We start from the raw sequence: 18,648 nt of genomic DNA, 5'->3' as shown, positions 1-18,648 counted from the left end.
GGCCGAAAAACGGGCGGTGGCGTCAGCGACGGCTTCAATCTCGTCAGCGCGAAGGGCCCTCCTACCGCCGAATGCACTCAAGTTAAGCTCGGTCTGCGAGATCCCCTCTGGCGTCCTAACATATCGCGATGACAAGCGAAGATCACAATTCTATCTCCTTTATCCTGGGGCTCAATCAGTTCCAGGAGGGTGCTCCGCCGGAAAACGTGGAGGCGACGTCGGGCGACACCAACCACCTCCTCGCGGGGCTCAATACACTGCCGTCGGCGAGCCCAGAACATGCAGACGAGGCCGTGACGAACTTTGCAAATCAGCTGTCGCTGTGGACCAACGCGAGTTTCTCGTTCGACGGACCGATGGGCCATGCCTTGATCGGTGACGAGGAAAAGGAGCCGTCCAAGGCCGAGGGCGCGCGCCGCGAGGACGAGGAAGATAAGATGCAGCGCTATTTTGCCGCGTCAAGTGCGCACTCGAACGCGGCGCGGGATAAGAACCGCGAGCTGGACCGCGAAACGCGCACCGCCTCGGGACCGTCTTATCAGGGTCCGCTGAACGATACGCCGGCAGCAGGCTTTGCGGGCAGTTTCCACGAGGCCATGGGCACGCCGCGCGCAGAGCCACAGCGCGCCGCGACCTTCCCGGCATCTCAGCCGGGCATTTCGCCCCAGGACGCGGCGGCTTGGCGTGTGCAAAACGCCGAGCCGGGCGCGCCTGCCGCCGCAGCCGCCCCGGGCGCACCGGGCCAGAACTGGGACCTGACGTCGACGCTCGCGCTGCAGTACCTCTTGTCCAAGAACCCCAACGTGCTGCAAAACTTGCCGCACCTCAACGGTGCGGCCCAGGCCCCACAGCGCCAATGGCAGCCGCCGGCGAGTCCGAGCGGTGCCAGCGGTGTCCCGAACGGCTTTGCCGCGCCGCACACACCGGTGGACCCGTTCCAGGTGCTCAACGCACCGCCGCAGAACCGCCCGTCGGGCAGCGCACCAAGCTCCTCGGCGCGCAGCGCCAGCAGCCTCGGCGAGCGTGCGCCAGCGTCCGAGTTCACGTTTGCCGCGCCGGGCGATGCGAGCAAGGTGCCATCGGCCAAGAAGCGCAGCTCGTCGTCGGCGCTCAGCCGCAGCAACTCGACGCACCTCGAGCCGGCCCCCGAGCAGGACGACGACCAGTCGGGCTCGCAGAGCGACTCGGCGAAGCCCGAGTCGTCGCGCAACCGCAACGGCCCGAACGTGTCTGACCGCGTCAAGCTCGTCGACACCGGCAACCCCGAGGCGGATGCCGAGACGAACCGCCAGGCGATCGAGGAGGACAAGCGCCGGCGGAATACGGCGGCCAGTGCGCGCTTCCGTGTAAAGAAGAAGCAACGCGAAGCGGCGCTCGAGATGTCGGCCCGGGAGCTGGAATCCCAGGTGAACGAGCTGAAGCAGGACAACGAGCGCCTGCGTACCGAAAACGAGTGGCTCAAGCGGCTCATTACGGCCCGCCCAGAGGGGCTCTCGTCGCTCTTGGGCGCGAGCGTGCAGCCGCAGCCCTACCCGGTGTCTTCGGGACAAGGTTTGGAGGGGATCGCAGCGCAGCCCCCAGCGTTCTTTGCCAAGGGCTCGCATGATGCGCCGCAGGAGTAGAGGGTGCACGGCCTCGGTGTCTGGCAGGAGCAGACCCTCCCTACCTAATTTTTTGGATCACTGTTTCAGATGCCGTCCTGTTCTCGATGTATTATTTTGAAAAGGAATTGCCGGAGTCATTAGCATAACTAGTAAACAGCTATGTGGCTTTCGAGGGATGGTATAGACCGGCTTCTTCCAACGTAATGGGGTTGTTGTCCTGCTTGATGTCCTCCATGGCCTGCTGTGCGCCATCCATCACGACCTCGCGGCATGCTTGCTCGAGCTCCTCGTGCTTGTCAAAGTCTTGACTGAGGAGCTGGATGGGATAGCCGTCGGGGTCCTTGAGGACAATAATGTCACTGGGTCAGCCAGGCGACGTACTTCTTGGGCGTGCCAATGTCCACCAGCTCGACGCCCAGCGATTCGAGACGGTGTCGTGCGTGCGTAATATCAGGGATGCTAAAACAAATATGGTGGAATCCCTGCGTGAGACGCGACACGTACAGTCGGCGGGTGCTGCACCTGGAAATTGTCGTCGCTTTCCGTGCCCCTGCGTCAGCGCCAGTTGCACCACCTACTTCTGCTGGACCAGCTCGATCAGAGAGCTTGCATGCCCAAATAGGTCCGACTTTTTGTTCGCCGGGAACTGGAGCCAGACCTTGTAAATTTTACTGGGTTAATGGGACCATGAGCGCGTGACGTACCCCATCACGACTTCGCGTGCGATATCCATGCCTGATATGAGCACGACTGGGGATACCTACCAAAAACCTCTTGATAAAACATAACACTTTCCTCAATATCCTTCACTTGGAGGCATATCGAGTGGAACGAGTAGCCTCGTGTCTCGCGCCATGGATTCGACATGGTCGATCAGCCCCAACGTGCCCAGTGTGCGGCAGTGGAGTCTCCACACGTGCTCGGCCGATCCAGTGAGGCACCGTTGCTTGAGAATCCTATCGGTTCATTAGTGGAGACTATTAAAAACAAGTCGCCACGAATGTGGAGAAAGCGTGTGAAGTCAGAGTCGAGGCGGAAGCCGTTGTTGGTATATTACCGGAACCCGGAAATGGAGACAGTGCGCGATCAGGGATGGAAGTCCTCCACGGCAGCGAGCTGCTCGACCTCGGAAACGGGGTCCTCGCGCAGGTTGCCGTCCCTGTCGTAGCGGCGGGGAGTCTTCTTCTCGATGCGCACCACATCGTAGGGGTTCCAGCAACTGGACTTGGCAAAGATCAGGTCCATCTCTTCCAGACTGCGGCCGGCCGTCTCGGGGAAGATCCACCAAGAGGCAGGGACCATAAGAAGATTGATGGCAGCAAAGATCAAATAGGTGTAGTTGTTGATCGTGGAGAACGCCACGGGGGTAATCATGACGACCATAAAGTTGAAGAGCCAGTTGGCACTCGTCGAGATACCGTTTGCTTGTGCACGAATGGGAAGAGGAGTGCATTCGGCAGGGTACAGCCACGTCATGCCCAGCCATCCAATGGCGAAGAACGAGTTGAAGACAAAGAGGAAGACACAAGCGGCGATAGCAGGGCCCTTGTTTTGGGCGGTTGCAGGGTCATATTCCGAACCAGACATTTCAAGCGCCCTGTGGCTCAAAAGCGCACAAAGAATGCCCATCGTACACGCCATACCCAACGCGGTCCAGATCATGAGCTTCCTGCGGCCGACCCTCTCGATAGTGAAAATCGCGATGATTGAAGCCAAAAAGTACTCGGTACCGTTGCAGGCAGCAAGAATACGAGATTGAATGTCGCTGAGGCCGATGCTGCTCTCGAAAATTGTGCCGGCATAGTAGGTGATCAGGTTAATACCACTGATTTGCTGGAACATCTGGACGACAAAGGCAAGACAAGTGCGGTGGAAGTAGTGACCATCACCTTGCTTGAACAGATCGCGCAAGCGCACGCTGCTGGAAATCTCGAGACTCTGTTTGATCTCAAAGATGTGCACATCAATAGAGTGGTCGCCGAGAGGTACTTCGTCCAGAGCAGAGAGGACGCGACGGGCCTCCCTCTCCCTGCCACGAAGCATAAGCCAACGGGGACTCTCGGGCATCCAAATAGTGAGGAAGGTGGGGAGAACCAGCACGATCTGGAATGCAATGGGCACTTGCCACGACGCATTGACGTGTGGGATATGGTCCCAGTGTTCACGGGCCTTCCAAACCCAAAACAAGGCAAAGTCGACCCAGTATGAAACCATGATACCAAAACTGATGAGAGATCCTTCAATCATGATAAGCATGCCACGGCGATGAGGCGGCGAGCACTCCGACTGCCACATGGGAATCTGAAGTCAGCATCGTTTTTCGGGGAGTAAACTTACAGTCGAAGTGTGTTGTCCGTTACCAATACCAGCGATGAAACGACCAACCCAAAGGTAAACAATATTGTTGCCGATGGTCTGGATAATAGCACCAAGCGTCATGAATCTGTTGCGGTTAGCTTATTCAAAAGATCATAACGTACAGACTGCCACCCCAAATCATCTTGCGGCGACCAAAGTAGTTACCCCATAGGATACAAGAGACGGAGCCAGCGAAACAGCCAATTTCGTAAATACCAACAACAGCACCCTGCATAGTCGAGTAGTGGCTAGTGTTGTAAACCTTGTCGAGATCGGCATTGATTTCTGGGAACCGTTCCTGGAACGGCGGCAAGTTCAGTAAACTGCCCATGACACCCTGGTCATAACCGAACAAAACGAAACCAACACCAGCACAGATTGCGATGAGGAGGTTGAGCTTGGTGCCCGAAAAGCCCAGGTACTTGACATACTCGTTCGGGTCATCCTCCTTCTCAAACTTCTCGGCGGGCGCCGTAGCATCGTTTCTGCCGGGCACGACAGCATCGTGCGTGCCCACAGCCATAGCACCGTCATTCTTTTCGGGATTAGATCCATTCGAAGGTTCCGAGACCATGTCTGTACCGTGTAAAGGCATGGTAGACAAATACAAGGTGGTGAATAGAGGGCAAAGTTTTAGGGCAGATCCAGCAGTGCCACAAAATACTCGGCAAATCGGCCGCCGCCTTCAATGTTGGGCTAGGTATGCACAACCCTAATGCCATAGCCCCTGTGGCCTGACCAATCGCCCCCACATCTACTAATGCACAACAGGGTCCGCATGACAACGGAAATGCAGGGAAAGGTTGCTAATTGCATGCCCGAGGCAATTTAGCCAATCCCGTGCGATTGATTCAAGTTCATGTGCGGGCCACACAATAACTTTATGTAATCCATTTTAGCCAATACAGCGTATGCATTTCATGAAAGTTTCACAGTTTGTACGAGGCATCGACACGGTGTCTTGGCTGGAACCCTTGAATCGAGACGGAATGGCGTGAGGTGATGTCATCCTATATACGCCCACAATAGACACGTGTCCGCCTAGAGATGAGATCCGTGGGGAAGGGGCGCCCCAGCTGCAAGGCAGTGAGCGCCTAGCTGAATGAAAAATGCGGGCGCCAGCATGTTGGGCGTACTGCGCATGTGTCATTCCAGTCAGGTGAAGCGATCAAGTGGAAGTGTTTCCTATGGTGCCTAAAAGGGTCAGGTAGTATGTTGGGCATCTTCCTTGATATGATCCGCTAGATTTGTATAGTGAAAACTTTTCTTTCACCAAAGCATGCTAATGATACCTTCTATAAATTGTAAAAGGGTAGGCTATAACTCCTATCAGAGGGCATCAGTGACAAGGTTGTGGATAGTCTAGTCAGGTATGTGGAGTGGCACAGTCGAGTGGTCGGGTTTTCGCGCTTGAATTTGAATTATCCTCTTGCAGCTCAGCAACCCCCTTACTCCGTCGATCTAGCTATTGACAGTGTTTGCCAATCATGAAAGTCAAAAATTTCGCGGTGCCATGTTTACCGTTGGTGCGCTAAGCTGATCAAGATCTTGGCTCGGGGGTATTTTATTAATGAAAGATCAGATAATGCAGGATTGGCCAATCACACGCAATAAAACAGTTTAACGATAATTACGCCCAATACTTAGCGTTTATGTACAAGCGCAGCTCGACGAATTCGGACTCCTTGGCTAAGCCTTGTTTGTGCAAGGACACCAAAATATTTTGCGATCAGATTAACAAGGAATATAACAAGGCGCAAGTACAGAAGCGTTTCTTCATCCCGCTGTGCCCGTCAAGATGGCATCGGCAGTTGGAAGTTTTGTGAGCAATATCTGGAAGGTCCACCGGCCTCTCTTTGAGCAGGAGGGCTACGAAGCCGAGCCAGTTGTCGATGATAAGCCTCCGGCCAAGCTGCCTGATGCGGCCGAGGTGAGCGATGAGGCTCGCGCCAACATCAAGAATGATGACGATGCCAAGCAAGTTGGTGTTGCCATTGCCGAGGCAACTTATGCACTGACTGGCAAGACATGGTACATTATGATGGCATCACTCATCGTTGCGTACTTTGTGTTTGCGTTGGACAACATTACGACGTCATCTTACCTTTACACTTCCGTGACCCAGGTTAATGGTTCCTTCAATGATTATTACACTGCAGCTGCGATCCAAGGTGTAATTGTCGGTGTTGCAAAGCTTGTGATTGGCAAGCTCGCTGATATCTACGGACGTTTCTCAGCGTCAATTATCACTCTCTTCTTCTATGTCTTGGGTTTCCTTATCCTTGCTGTCTCTCAAAATGCAGACACGCAGATTGCAGGTATCGCCTTTCAATCGATTGGCAACTCGGGTCTGCAGATCGTAATGTGGGTCATTATGGCCGACTTTTTGTCTGCACGGATGAGGGCCTTTGGTGTTGCTTTTATCACGATGCCTATTTTCATTACTTTTGCAGTTGGTCCTCAAATTTATGGTGCGCTCGCGACGAATCATTGGCGCTGGGGTTATGGCATGTTTTGTCTCCTTGTGCCAGTTGCTATGTCGCCGATCGTTTCCATTCTTTTTTATCTGGAGCGGAAAGCCAAGAAGAGTGGATTGGTTCCGGTGCATCCCTACCTCAGGCATGGTTTCTTGCATGGTGCAAAGGAGTTTATCATGGATGCTGACATCGGTGGTATGGTCCTGGTGCTCGTGGGCTTCATTTTCATCCTGCTCCCTCTGAATCGCGGTGGTAACCCCTCTTTCCAAGCCGGCTCTGTTGCTTGGAAGACCCCTTGGATTATCGCCTTGTTCGTGGTTGGTGGCGTGTGTCTCATCGCTCTTCCATTCTATGAAATTTACGTCTCGCCTCGCCCATTCATTCGTCGCCGCTGGCTTAACTCGGACGTGGTGTTGGCGATGGTGATTGCCTTTTTCGACTTTATGACGTTCAACATTTCGTTCCAGATGCTATTCCAGTGGAGGAGCTACACTTTAGGAATGTCCGCTCTTGCACCGGAATCGGGCTACTTTACTTACACGGACACCCTTTCGTTGACGCTTTTCGGTGTTATTGGCGGTGCTATTATTTGGTACACTCGTCGTTTCAAGTATCTGCTCGTCTTTGGTGCTGTTCTTCGTTTGGTTGCATATGGTCTTCTAATTCGTTTCCGTCACCAAGGTACAACTATGGTGCAAGCTGTGTGGCCGCAAATCATTTTGGGTATGGGCGGTGCATTTGTCGGAGAGATTGTCACGATTTCTTCTCAAATTGTGGTTCGCCACCAGGACGTTGCTATGGTCACTTCGGTTGTCATGCTTTGCGGACTGATCGGCCAATCGATTGGTACTACCATTTACCATGCCATTGTTAATGCTCAATGGCCGAAGTTTTTGATGGAGTACACCAACGTTAATGAACAGGGTGCCGCGGCAGTTATCCTGGCTTTCATTACTAACTACGGACCTGATCCCGCTGTTGGACGTACCAGCGATTTGGGCATGCGACAGATTCAGGCGTACAACGATGCTGCCGAACATGCGCTGTGGGCCGGTATCGTTTTCTGCGCCTTTGTCCTGATCTGTTCTCTGTTTGTCAAGGACTGGATCCTTCCCCGTTCGCAGAACGTTGTCAGCGATGAGCTGCCCGAAAAGAACCCCTTCCGCATGGCGTCCGACAATACTTACGACGGCGCAGTCGAGCAGGTGGAAAAGAGCAACGTCGTTCCTCCTTCGTACAACGAGTTCCCCCACACCGGTGAGAACGTTGTCTCGCAGGCCAACGAGAATGTTGTCCAGCAGGGCAAGGAGAAAGCCAAGTAATCAAGCACAGCCCTTCCTTTTCAGGTTTCCGAGCAATGGGTTTTGGCATTTGGAGAAGCTCTAGCCCATTTGTGATATTCATGTTAAACAGGATGCTGCGCATCTTACTTAAAACTATGTAATAATCAATGAGCTTTTGCTGATGTTTCGAGTAGTTGTTTCCATGTCTGGCGAGCAATGTGTAGAAATACGCCCTGACTGGTTTGGGACGGATCGACCTGGTCAGTCGTCGATCGCGGCCGGATCACCTCCGGTACGCCATGATCGCCGCCTTGGCTCACATGCATTTCGAGCGGCAACTTGCCGAGCACTGGCACGTTAAGGCGGGTCGCCAAAGCATCAAACTTTTCGCTAGAGCCAAAAATGGGGTAGGACGCGCCTGTGTCCGGGGCAATAAAGTGCGACATGTTGAGCACGAGGCCGAGAATCTAGATTAGCAGAGCAGTACATACCGGGACATTGACCTTTTGGAACATGGTAATTCCCTTGCGTGCGTCTGTCAACGCAACGTCCTGGGGCGTGCTGACGACGACTGCACCGTCGACCTGCACGAGCTGGCTCAGGCTCAGCGCGACGTCGCCGGTGCCAGGCGGCATATCGATTACCAAAGCATCGAGTCCTGGCAAATCCGACGTAGTGGTATCGGTTTCAGGCGAGACGCCTGCGCGCCAGTCGACGTCAAACAGCAGCTGCTGTACGGCTTTCATGACCATCAGGCCCCGCCAGACGACCGGCGTATCCGCATTCGAGCCTGAGGCGGCCGGAGGCAAAAGAAAACCCATCGACATGCACGGAATCGAGTGGTTCGTCATAGGCATCAATGCACCCTCTGTCATGAGTAGAAACACGTACGCTTTGTGAGCTCCGGTTCGCCCATATCCTCGAGGTGCATGAGCTTTGGAATACTCGGCCCAAAGATGTCTAGATCGAGAATACCGACACGCGCACGGCGCCCGAGGACCTCGGACGAGGTCGCAGCGAGGCCGAGCGCCAGGTTTGCAGAGACCGTGCTCTTGCCTACCCCTCCCTTGCCACTCGACACGGCAATGATCTTTTTGACGTGGGGAATGGGCCGCTTACCCTGGACGCCCCCCCGCCGGGGCATGGTCGGTGGCACGCGTTCATTATTGCGCGGAAGGCCCTGCGTAAGAATAGGTACGTACCAATGGATTCTCATGTGCAACTCTCGCACTGGTGACCAGGCTCCGCCACACGCTCGGTGCCGCAGTACCCAGGCGGGCGACCCCGCCGAGATGCATCGTCGCAAAGAATTGGGCGAATTGTGCATTTCCCGATTGCCTCCACCTAACAACGGCATGGCCGGATGGGCACAGCTCTTCGGAGCGGTCCTTGCGGCGGGTGCATTGGGGTGGTACGTTGCCATCTGGACGATCTGTCTTTTGGGATGGAAAGTAGCGCATGAGCTCTTTGGCAACCCCTACCCCCGTTCCCCCCTCTCGGCAATCTGTGCAGAGAGCGAGCGGGAAGATGCGCCTCTTGCCTCGAGCGAGCCGTCGAGTGCCGCGCCGGGCGTGTCGGTGCTGCGTCCCCTCGCCGGTCTCGACTGCAATCTGTTTACGAACCTGTGCTCGCTATTTGAGCAGCAATACCCCAGCGACCGCTTCGAGGTGCTCCTGAGCGTCATGTCGGACGCCGACCAGGCCCTGCCGGTCGCGCGCCAAGTCGTGGCGCGCTATCCCCACATTGCGAGCAACATCATCATCGGTATGTCATTATGCTAATTCAGGCGCGGCCGATTCCGGTGTGAACCCTAAAATCAACAATCTCGTGCGGCCGTACGCCGAGGCCAAGTACGATATTGTGTGGGTCGTCGATTCCCAAGTGTGGCTTGCGCCTCAGGCGATGGGCCGCGCGGTGGATGCGCTAATGATGCAGCCGCCGTCCCCGCCGCCAGCGGTGCTGCACCGGCAGCCGCACGGCGCGCGCGTCGGCCTCGTCCACCACGTCCCCCTCGGTGTGCTGCCCGCCAACACCTGGGGCTCTCACATTGAGCGTGCGTTCTTGAGCACGACGCATGCCAAGATGTACCTCGCTATTAATGCCGTTGCGATCGATAGCTGCGTGATGGGCAAGAGCAACATGTACCGCAAGAGCGACCTCGCCCAGGTGCCGGACACCTTTTTCGCATACGATGCAGAGAAAGGCGCCGGAGACGACGCGATCGGCAGCCGTGCGTTTGACGTGCCTGATGCGGGCGCACCTGAATCGGTCGTTGTCGACATGCAGCCGCCGTCGCACGACGTCGTGCAGACCGCGTCGCGGCCGCTCGCTCGCTTCGGCATCTACCTTGCCGAGGACAACATGCTGGCTTTGAGTCTATGGCGCGCGCCGCTGAACCTTGCTCACCGCATTTCACCCGGGGACGTTGCGCATGTCGCTGTCGGCGATATCCAGACGATTGCCGAATACGCCAAGCGGCGTATGCGCTGGATCCGTGTGCGCCGTCACATGGTCCCTGCCGCGACGTATCTCGAGCCGCTGACCGAGAGCTTGGTGGCCGGCGTCTGCGGCTGGATCGGCCTGTATACGTGGCTCTTTGTGCCGCTCATTGGCGCGGTGCATGGCCGGATGTACTATGCGCTCTTTTCGCTCTTTTACGCGCTGCACCTCGCGGCGTGGTACTATGTCGATATCCATGTCCTGTCCTCGCTGCGGTGCGGCAACCCCCTTCCCGATGCAGAGAGCAAGTACTTTTTCGGCGCGTGGTGTATGCGCGAGCTACTTGCCTTCCCCATCTGGCTCTGGGCGATGGTCGGATCTACGGTGACGTGGCGCGGCAAGCGCTACCGCATCCTGCAGGATGCACGCGCCGCACGCATGTCGGGCGACCGTGGCCTTGCCGACTAGCGCAGCGCCTCGTCCACGTCCTTTGCCCAGCGGCGCTGCAGATCAATGCACTCGCGGAAAATCTAGGTTAATAGGGCGACGTACCTTGTATTTCGCATCGAGCAGTGCCTTGATCTTGGTCGTGGCGTCGGGGTGGATCGAGTGCCCTCCCTTGGTCGTGCTCGCCATGATCTGCCACAGGCGCTCGGCGTACTGCGTGCCGAGCTTGTTGACCTCGTCTTGCGTGGTCAGCACGGCGCTAGGCGCACGCGTGCTCGCCTTTTCTTCGGTAATCTCGGCGGCGAGCTGCCCGAGGATTGCCGAGCCAGTCACGACGCTCTCGGACGCCTCGACCGGCATCTGGACACGCAGGCCACACGCGTCGGCAATGAGCTGTGCCAGGAGGCGGTTGCGGGCCTGGCCGCCGCCCGACATGTAAATAGCGTCGATCGCGTGGCCGGACGCGTTCATCTCCTTGACAATGTGGCGCGTCTGCAGCGCGATCGCCTCGAGCGTCAAGAGGTACTTGCGCGCGAGGTCGGCGCGCGACCGGTCGAGCGACAGACCGCTCATCATACCCCGCAGCGACGAGTCGGCAAGTGGCGAACGGTTGCCGTAAAAGTCGGGGTACATGTGCATGTGCTTGACGAGCAGCAGCAGGCCGGCGAGCGACGCATCGTAGCCCTTGGCCGCCGCCTGCTCCTCGAGCGAGGCCTGGAGGAGCGCAAACGCATTCGTCTTCTTTTCCTCCGCCTCGGCCTGGAGCTCGGCATAGGCAGGGTGCGTCTCGAGGATAAAGTCGATCAGCTGGCCGGTCGAGCTCTGCCCACCCTCGTTCATCCAAAAGTCGGGAAAGACGGCGTTCTTGTACGGCCCCCAGACGCCGTCGACACGCACGCCATCGGCGCTCTGGACACAGTAGCATGTGCTGGTGCCTGCGATCGCGACGAGGCGCGTGCGCGAGTCGTGCAGCGTCGTCTTTTCGTCCGCCTTGGCCTCGTCGACGGCCGCCACAGTGCCGACCCACCCCGCATAGGCGTCGATCAGCGCCGAGGCGACAGGCGTGTGTGGCAAAAGGCCGAGCTCGCTTGCCGCGCGCTCGGAAAGGCCCGCGCCGACCGGCATGCCTGCGGTGAGCACGAGCCCATTGCGGCCCGGCACGCCGCCGAGCGCCTCGAACGACTGGTCGTCTCCCGCGAGCGACCCCAGTCCGATGGCCTCGAGAAAGTCTGGCTGCCAGCCGAGCTCGCTGCCAGCGACGCCCGGCGGAATGTAGCCGTACTTGCACACGAGGCTGCAGTTGGAGCGCGCCTTGGCGTCCGTCGCGCGGTACGTCAGGTAGTCGGGCAGATCGAAGAACATGGCGCTCGCAAATGTGGCGTCGTCCATGTTCTTCTTGAGCCAGAGCGTCTTGGGCGTCTCCATCTCGAGCGACATGGTACCTCCGACGTAGTTGAGGACCTTGTGCCCTGTGGCGTTGATCGCCTTTGCCTCGTCCTCCGCACGGTGGTCCGCCCAGAGAATCACGTTGCGTTCGGCGCTCTCGGCGGTCTGCTCGCCCCGCGGCGTGACGCTGATTGCCTTGCCGCTCCTATCCGTCACGACAAGCGAGCATGTCGCGTCAAAGCCGATGCCCGCGACGGACGCGGGGTCGACCTGGGCTTCCTGCACGACGCTGCGCACGCAGTGTGCGATCGCCGCCCAGACCTGGTCGCCCGACTGCTCGTACAGGCGGTCGTCGCTCTTGTACTTCCACGTACTCAGCTTATGCGCGACCTGCCCGACGATCCGGCCGCCCTCTTCCATGAGCGCCGCACGCGCGGACCCTGTGCCGACATCCACACCCAGGAAATACTTCATGGTGGCTCGTGCGGCCCGAGCGTCCACGTGACGTCCCGGCGTTGCACACGACCAGCATGACGGAAGGCGAGACGATTACGTGCAAAGCAGCGATTGCGTGGGAGGCCGGCAAGCCTCTGAGTGTGGAAGATGTGCGTGTGGCGCCGCCGCGCGCGGGCGAGGTGCGTGTGCATGTGCTGTTCAACGGCCTGTGCCACACCGACGTCTACACGCTCTCTGGCAAGGACCCCGAGGGTGCCTTTCCGGCGATCCTCGGCCACGAGGGCTCGGGTATTGTCGAGTCGGTCGGCGAGGGCGTGACGGATGTGAAGAAGGGCGACCATGTCGTTCTCCTGTACACTGCCGAGTGCCGCAAGTGCAAGTTCTGCCTGTCGGGCAAGACGAACCTGTGCCAGGCCGTGCGTGCGACGCAGGGCCAGGGTGTGATGCCCGACCACACGAAGCGCTTCACCTCGGCGCGTACCGGCGAGGAGCTGTACCACTTTATGGGCACTTCGAGCCTCAGCCAGTACACGGTTGTGTCGCAGTACTCGCTGGTGGCCGTCGACCCCAAGGCGCCGATGGACCGCACCTGCCTGCTCGGCTGTGGTGTGACGACCGGCTACGGTGCCGCAGTGTACACGGCCAAGGTCGAGCCGAACTCGACCGTGGCTGTGTGGGGCGCGGGCTGTGTCGGTCTCGCCGTCATCCGCGGCGCAAAGGAGCGCGGCGCGTCGCGCATCATTGCCATCGACACGAACCCCCAGAAGGAGTCGTGGGCGACCAAGTTTGGCGCGACCGACTTTATCAACCCTGCCGACCTCAAGGGCGACGGCAAGAGCGACCCTGTCGTGGCCAAGCTCGTCGAGATGACCGACGGCGGTCTCGACTACACCTTTGACTGCACCGGCAACGTCAAGGTGATGCGCTCTGCGCTCGAGGCGTGCCACAAAGGCTGGGGTGTCTCGACGATCATCGGCGTCGCGGCGTCGGGCGAGGAGATCGCTACGCGCCCCTTCCAGCTCGTGACTGGCCGCAAGTGGCAGGGCTCGGCGTTTGGTGGCGTCAAGGGCCGCACGCAGCTGCCCGGCCTTGTGGACCGTTATGTGCAAGGCACGTTCCCTGTGGACGACTATGTGACGCATCGCGTCTCGCTCACCGACGTGAACCAGGGCCTGGAGTACATGAAGGACGGCGAGTGCATTCGCTGTGTCGTAGACCTGTCGGAGTAGATGGGTATTACTCGTTGAGTGAGTAGGCAGGCGGCATGTCTTGGTAGGACGGCGTGAGTGTCAGCGGGCTCGAGGTGGCACTCGTGTGCCCCGTGCCCCCCTGGCGGGGCGACGAGATGCCCGGCGACTGGCTCCGGAAGTCGAAGCGGGGGCTCGCCATGTGCGGCGGCGGCGCCCACGAGGCGCGCGAGCCTTCGGCGTGCACGGGCGGGGCGGGCGCCGCACCTGTCCCGTCCTCTGGCGTGAAATCGGGGCTGGGAAGCTCGCCGACCTTGCCTTGGTGCCGCACACGATCGAGCAAGAGGTCGGTGGGGTCGGGAGGCGGCAGCATCGCCTGCTCGGCCGCCGACAGGTCCGCGAGGCTCATGCCGCACACGCACATGTTGTGCGACTCGCCGCGGTCCTGATTCGCGCGCACGATCTGGTCCCAGCCCGAGAGGCCCTGCTTCAGCTGCGGCACGCTGGGGTCGTGCGGCTCCTTGGCGCTGTACGCCGGGAGCGTCACCGCGTCTAGCGCACAGCAGCACGAGGGAATCACGACGTTCTGGCGCAGCGTAAACACTTTGAGCTTGCGCCGTCCTTCGGGCGTGAGGCAGTCCTTGATCGCGGGGTTGTCGCGCGAGTGCACCACCTCGACGACCAGGACGTGGTGGAAGCGCAGCGCGGAGCGTGTGCCTGGCATGGTGCTCGGGCGGATGGCATTGTCGTCGGGGATGCGCGCGAGGCCTTGCACGGTCCACGCATGGTCCGTACCGGCGTAGCGCACGTAGCCCGGCAGCTTGTCTGCATTTTCGCCCATCGCCTGGTCCTGCGGCGCGACGTGCCCCTGCTCGAAGAGCTTGCGCTTCTGCACCGGGACGTACTGCTTGCCCTTGCGCTTCGTATGCAGCTCGATCGTCGTGTGCAGCGACACGCGCACCATGTACACGATCAAATCGACCGGCGGCGAAGGACTGTGGATATCGATGTTGAACAGGCCGCCGACCGAGATGTTGTTCGACGTGCAGGCGACCGAGAGCATGCCAACCGTCGCGTGGATATCGTTAAAGAGCACTGTCATCGGCGTCATGCCGCCGTCCGGCGCGGGGTTCACCATCGGGAAAAAGTCCTTCCACTCCTCGACGTTGCTCTTGGCACGGCCAGCGCTGAGCGCCGTCACCTTGACCGCGTACTTGATCTTGCCAAACGGACTGCGGTCGTACGGCGGCGAGTCGGCGGGAATAATAAACGCAAACTCAAAGGCGTGCACGCCTTTGCTGAGCTCGATGCCGTGGTCGTTTTGGTCCTGCACAATGACCTCGGCCACCTTGGCCTTGGAGCGGCCGCGCGACTCGTCTTCCGGCGAGTGTGAGCGGGGGTGGCTCGGCGAGCGGTGGTCGGCGCGGTGCACCGACTGGCGGCGGGAGCGCTCGTAGTCGTCGTCGCGCCCGCTGCGGCCACGCGAGCCATGCTCCTCGAGCGCGAGGCTAATCCGGTTAAAGTCTTCTTCGGTGATCGGTTCGCCGTTCGCGTTGGTGCGCTGTGGCGTATGCACAAAGTCGGAGCCGCTCCCCGAGCCGACCGCCGGCATGTCCACGTCGTTGCGTGTCGGCGAGCGGTTGTGCGACAGGTCGCGGTTCGTTCTGCTGCGCGAGAGCGACAAGTTACGCGGCGTTGCGGCGCCCGACTGGCTCGGCGAGTGGTGGTTGCTTGCGAGGGGCGTACGGCCCCGCGACACGCCACGCACCATGTTTTTCAGGACGCCGGCCGCGTCCGAGTGCCGCCCATGGTCGTTGTGCCGCCCGCCGCCGCCATACGGCGCGTTCGACGGGGACCGCGCGCGGCTCACACTCTGTGATGCTTCGCGATAAGGGTTCAGTTTTGATAGGCGCATCGGCACGCCAATCTCGAGCGTGCGCTCCATCAGCGTCGAGTTCTCCCAGGTCGTGGGAACATAGTTGAAGGACGCATCGAGAACGGCAAGCGACTGCGTAACGCGCAGCTGGACGCGGATCCCGTCAATGTGCCGGGCGGACTGCGTTAGATAGGGTACGTACAGGAACGTAGAGATGGATGATGCCGCGAACCAGCTCGTCGTTCGACAAAGGGGGAAGCTCATTTACACGGTTCTTGTGATCGACGCTCGCACTCTGTGGCGGGCGCAAAAAGACAACGCTCTGGATGAAATTGAGCTTGATCTCACACGGCTGAAAGAGTGTGGACAGCATAGTGTGTCTTGTCTCTTGGTACCAGTCACAGTACGACAGTGATACGACGACTTAGCACAGCGGAAACCTCGTATACTACACGAATGGACGCGCTCGCCTACAGCGCAAAAAGCATCGACTGCCCAAAAGCGTCGGAAATTACCCGCGCACAACGGTTATCGCCAAGAAGGCCTATCCTCCACCCTAAATTATTCCATGAATATTCAGGCACGGTCGGAAGCGCTGCGCCTCTCGGAGCAGCGCAAGCGCATCGACCAGGAGATTGTGCGTGGAATGGCTGACACAGGAGGCACAATGGAGCGTGCTTACGTCGCGCAACGTCACGCTCACGTCGCCACTCGTCGATACCGAGGGGTTTCCCATCGCCGGACTCGACATTGCGGCGGTGCGCACGGCGCGCAACCAGATCCATGTGCTCACGAACGATCGGCAAAAGATTGACGCAGAGCTAAAGAAACTGCTCGAGTGCGCACTTGCAGGGAATGGCGCACAAAGAGGCTCGGCAGGGCCGACACACACCGTCCCCACACCTGCGCCAGACGCGCCGCCGGAGCCGCCGGTCGTAGCGACGCGCCCCGTCGCGGTGCGGTCCGTGGCGCCCGAGAGTCCCGCGGCTACCGCAGGCCTTGCTGCCGGCGACGTTGTGCTGGCGTTTGCCGACCTCGACCCCTTGACGTCTGTGCGCCTCGGCGACCTTCCGCCGCACGTCCGCGACGGAGCGCCGGTGCCGGTGCGCGTCGCGCGTGTCCTTCCCGACGGACGCAAGGTCGACCTTGTCCTGACTCTCACGCCGTCGTCCGCGTGGGGCGGCCGGGGCCTGCTTGGGTACGTGCCTCCTCCCCACTCACCCAGCTGCCATCTCGTGCCGGCGTAGCGTAATTCCTCGTTTCGAAAAATTTGGCCAAGCTACCCTTGACGATGTCTACGGCAGCGCCGCACAGCGGCTGGCTAAAAGCCTGCAATATCCTTAGCTACCTCTTCTTTACCTCGTCGAACCTCTATGCCGCGCTGGGTGGCGATAGCACGCGCTTCGGGCACCCCATCCAGACCTACCTGACCCCTGCGCAGTGGCTCTTTGGGATCTGGCCCGTGATCAATACACTGTTCCTGGGCCTGCTCGTCTACCAGTTCTTCCCTCGCGGGAGCAAAGTGGTGATCGAGCAGCTCGGCTGGCGCTTTCCTGCGCTGTTCTTTTTAAACTCGCTGTACACGACACTCTACTCGCTGCAAGGCTCGCGCGTGCTGAACCTGCTTGCGTTCCTCGTGCTGTGCATTGTCGCGGGCTTTGTCTCGTACTTGTACGGCTCTCTGCGCACCGGACCCGAGCCCGAGACGTGGGCTGACCGGTTCCTCGTGCACCTGCCCATCTCGCTCTACCACGGCTTTGTGGTGGTGATCTTTTTCGTGGCCGCGTTTGCGGTGGCGGGCGTCGACGCGCACGAGCACAAGGCGGGCATCCTGACCAAGCTGCTCGTCTTTGTGACGCTCTTCTTTATGGAGAGCACCGCCGCGGGCTACGTGTTCTACGGCAACGGCGACATTGCCGGCGCCACCGTCATCTCGCTCGGCCTGTTGGCGATCTACCAGGAGCAGACCAGCTCGCGCTTCATCCACTGGTCGGCCTTGTACGTGTTTGTGCTAATATACAGTGTCTTTTTCGTCATCTCGTTCATCGCCGTGCTCCGTGCGATCGCCGCCGCGTTCCAGGTGCAGCGCGAGGGGCTGTACACCGCCCAGAGCACCGACGAGGAGGCGGCTCCGCTTGTGCGCTAATCACTTCTTCCGCTCGTTCGACCACTTGTACTGTTTCTTAGTCTGGGTAGACTGGGGCGCATCGTCCTCATCCGCATCGATGACCAGTCCATGCGGTGTAATACGCGCACCATTCTTGGATACGGCGTCCTTTAGTTCACGCACTTGCTTCTTCGGCACGGCGTGCGAGCCGCGCGTGCTCATCAGCGCACGCACCGTCTCGAGCTTCTGTGCGGCCTCGCCCAGGGCGTCCATCCGGCGCTGGCGGGTGGCGAGCTCGCGGATCAGAATGCCGAGCTGGCGCTCACCGGTCTTTTCGGCAGGCGTCACTGGCGCAGCCTCGTCTTTGGCGCGATGGGCCTTGGCGGTCGATTTCACTGGGTCAGCAAAAGTACATACAGGCATCCACATCGTCGACCCACAGGGTCTTTTTCCCAAAGCTGTTCAGCCGCGTTTTGGGCTTTTGAGCCGGGGCCGAAGTCGCGACGTCGCCCAGCAGCTCAGCGCGGCGCAGCGTCGTGACAAACTCGGGCTTGCGCTCGAGCCATTCCGCACGCATGCCGGGCACGCGCGGCGCAATCTGCTCGACGAGCGCCGTGTAGCGCTTGCGTTCCGACACGAGCTGCTTGCGCAGGTATCCCGCGTCCTGCGTCTTGAGCAAAGCCACGACATCGTTCGGCAGCGCCTCGTTTCCGCGCGAGTCGACGCGCACACCCTGCTGCGTCTTTTTGCCAATCATGCCGGTGTAGAACTCATCGGCGTTCTTGTTGGCGGCCTTTTCACGCAGGCGCTTGAGCTTGTCGCGCTTGATATGGTGCGCACGCGCACGCTCTACATAATCCTTGTGCTTCTCCAGGAGGCCCAGCCGCTTGCGGTTTTCCGGCTGGCTGCGCTCCTTGTGGTTCCGCCGCTGCACATAGTTTCGGAGCGCCATGGTCGTTGCCGCCAAAAAAGTCGAGCACGTGATTCTTATCGACGCCTCCACTCTACCCCGCCTGATAAAGCGCGCA

General features: G+C 59.4%; 11 protein-coding genes across 11 annotated transcripts; 5 read left to right on the top strand and 6 right to left on the bottom strand.

The window, feature by feature from the left end:
• Window positions 1-128: 128 nt before the first annotated feature.
• MJAP1_000692 (uncharacterized protein) lies at window positions 129-1,622 on the top strand (the record flags this gene model as incomplete). Its single annotated transcript, XM_060264659.1, has 1 exon — window positions 129-1,622. The coding sequence occupies one exon, from the start codon at window positions 129-131 to the stop codon at window positions 1,620-1,622; it is 1,494 nt and encodes a 497-aa protein (XP_060120642.1).
• Window positions 1,623-1,761: 139 nt separating this feature from the next.
• MJAP1_000691 (uncharacterized protein) lies at window positions 1,762-2,337 on the bottom strand (the record flags this gene model as incomplete). Its single annotated transcript, XM_060264658.1, has 5 exons — window positions 1,762-1,963; window positions 1,986-2,086; window positions 2,109-2,154; window positions 2,183-2,275; window positions 2,309-2,337. 5 exons carry the CDS (start codon window positions 2,335-2,337, stop codon window positions 1,762-1,764), a joined length of 471 nt encoding a protein of 156 aa, XP_060120641.1.
• Window positions 2,338-2,690: 353 nt separating this feature from the next.
• MJAP1_000690 (uncharacterized protein) lies at window positions 2,691-4,557 on the bottom strand (the record flags this gene model as incomplete). The annotated part of the gene is made up of 2 exons (XM_060264657.1): window positions 2,691-3,773; window positions 4,081-4,557. The coding sequence occupies 2 exons, from the start codon at window positions 4,555-4,557 to the stop codon at window positions 2,691-2,693; spliced, it is 1,560 nt and encodes a 519-aa protein (XP_060120640.1).
• Window positions 4,558-5,760: 1,203 nt separating this feature from the next.
• Window positions 5,761-7,761, top strand: MJAP1_000689 (uncharacterized protein; the record flags this gene model as incomplete). Its single annotated transcript, XM_060264656.1, has 3 exons — window positions 5,761-6,373; window positions 6,542-6,917; window positions 7,431-7,761. The coding sequence occupies 3 exons, from the start codon at window positions 5,761-5,763 to the stop codon at window positions 7,759-7,761; spliced, it is 1,320 nt and encodes a 439-aa protein (XP_060120639.1).
• Window positions 7,762-8,005: 244 nt separating this feature from the next.
• On the bottom strand, window positions 8,006-8,866 carry MJAP1_000688 (uncharacterized protein; the record flags this gene model as incomplete). Its single annotated transcript, XM_060264655.1, has 4 exons — window positions 8,006-8,009; window positions 8,047-8,189; window positions 8,214-8,512; window positions 8,614-8,866. 4 exons carry the CDS (start codon window positions 8,864-8,866, stop codon window positions 8,006-8,008), a joined length of 699 nt encoding a protein of 232 aa, XP_060120638.1.
• A 211-nt stretch (window positions 8,867-9,077) lies between these two features.
• Window positions 9,078-10,629, top strand: HSX11 (ceramide glucosyltransferase; the record flags this gene model as incomplete). Its single annotated transcript, XM_060264654.1, has 2 exons — window positions 9,078-9,486; window positions 9,509-10,629. 2 exons carry the CDS (start codon window positions 9,078-9,080, stop codon window positions 10,627-10,629), a joined length of 1,530 nt encoding a protein of 509 aa, XP_060120637.1.
• A 42-nt stretch (window positions 10,630-10,671) lies between these two features.
• On the bottom strand, window positions 10,672-12,468 carry MJAP1_000686 (uncharacterized protein; the record flags this gene model as incomplete). The annotated part of the gene is made up of 1 exon (XM_060264653.1): window positions 10,672-12,468. The coding sequence occupies one exon, from the start codon at window positions 12,466-12,468 to the stop codon at window positions 10,672-10,674; it is 1,797 nt and encodes a 598-aa protein (XP_060120636.1).
• Window positions 12,469-12,524: 56 nt separating this feature from the next.
• Window positions 12,525-13,679, top strand: MJAP1_000685 (uncharacterized protein; the record flags this gene model as incomplete). Its single annotated transcript, XM_060264652.1, has 1 exon — window positions 12,525-13,679. The coding sequence occupies one exon, from the start codon at window positions 12,525-12,527 to the stop codon at window positions 13,677-13,679; it is 1,155 nt and encodes a 384-aa protein (XP_060120635.1).
• A 7-nt stretch (window positions 13,680-13,686) lies between these two features.
• MJAP1_000684 (uncharacterized protein) lies at window positions 13,687-15,886 on the bottom strand (the record flags this gene model as incomplete). Its single annotated transcript, XM_060264651.1, has 2 exons — window positions 13,687-15,693; window positions 15,716-15,886. 2 exons carry the CDS (start codon window positions 15,884-15,886, stop codon window positions 13,687-13,689), a joined length of 2,178 nt encoding a protein of 725 aa, XP_060120634.1.
• A 195-nt stretch (window positions 15,887-16,081) lies between these two features.
• MJAP1_000683 (uncharacterized protein) lies at window positions 16,082-17,659 on the top strand (the record flags this gene model as incomplete). Its single annotated transcript, XM_060264650.1, has 3 exons — window positions 16,082-16,150; window positions 16,173-16,711; window positions 16,828-17,659. The coding sequence occupies 3 exons, from the start codon at window positions 16,082-16,084 to the stop codon at window positions 17,657-17,659; spliced, it is 1,440 nt and encodes a 479-aa protein (XP_060120633.1).
• MJAP1_000682 (uncharacterized protein) lies at window positions 17,660-18,572 on the bottom strand (the record flags this gene model as incomplete). Its single annotated transcript, XM_060264649.1, has 2 exons — window positions 17,660-18,015; window positions 18,038-18,572. The coding sequence occupies 2 exons, from the start codon at window positions 18,570-18,572 to the stop codon at window positions 17,660-17,662; spliced, it is 891 nt and encodes a 296-aa protein (XP_060120632.1).
• Between the last annotated feature and the right edge of the window lie 76 nt (window positions 18,573-18,648).

This window comes from Malassezia japonica, chromosome 1 (genome assembly GCF_029542785.1).
Source record: "Malassezia japonica chromosome 1, complete sequence".
In the NCBI taxonomy this organism is placed as follows: Eukaryota; Fungi; Basidiomycota; class Malasseziomycetes; order Malasseziales; family Malasseziaceae; genus Malassezia; species Malassezia japonica.
Note: the sequence above shows the minus strand (reverse complement) of the source record. Positions and strands in the feature narration are given on the sequence as shown.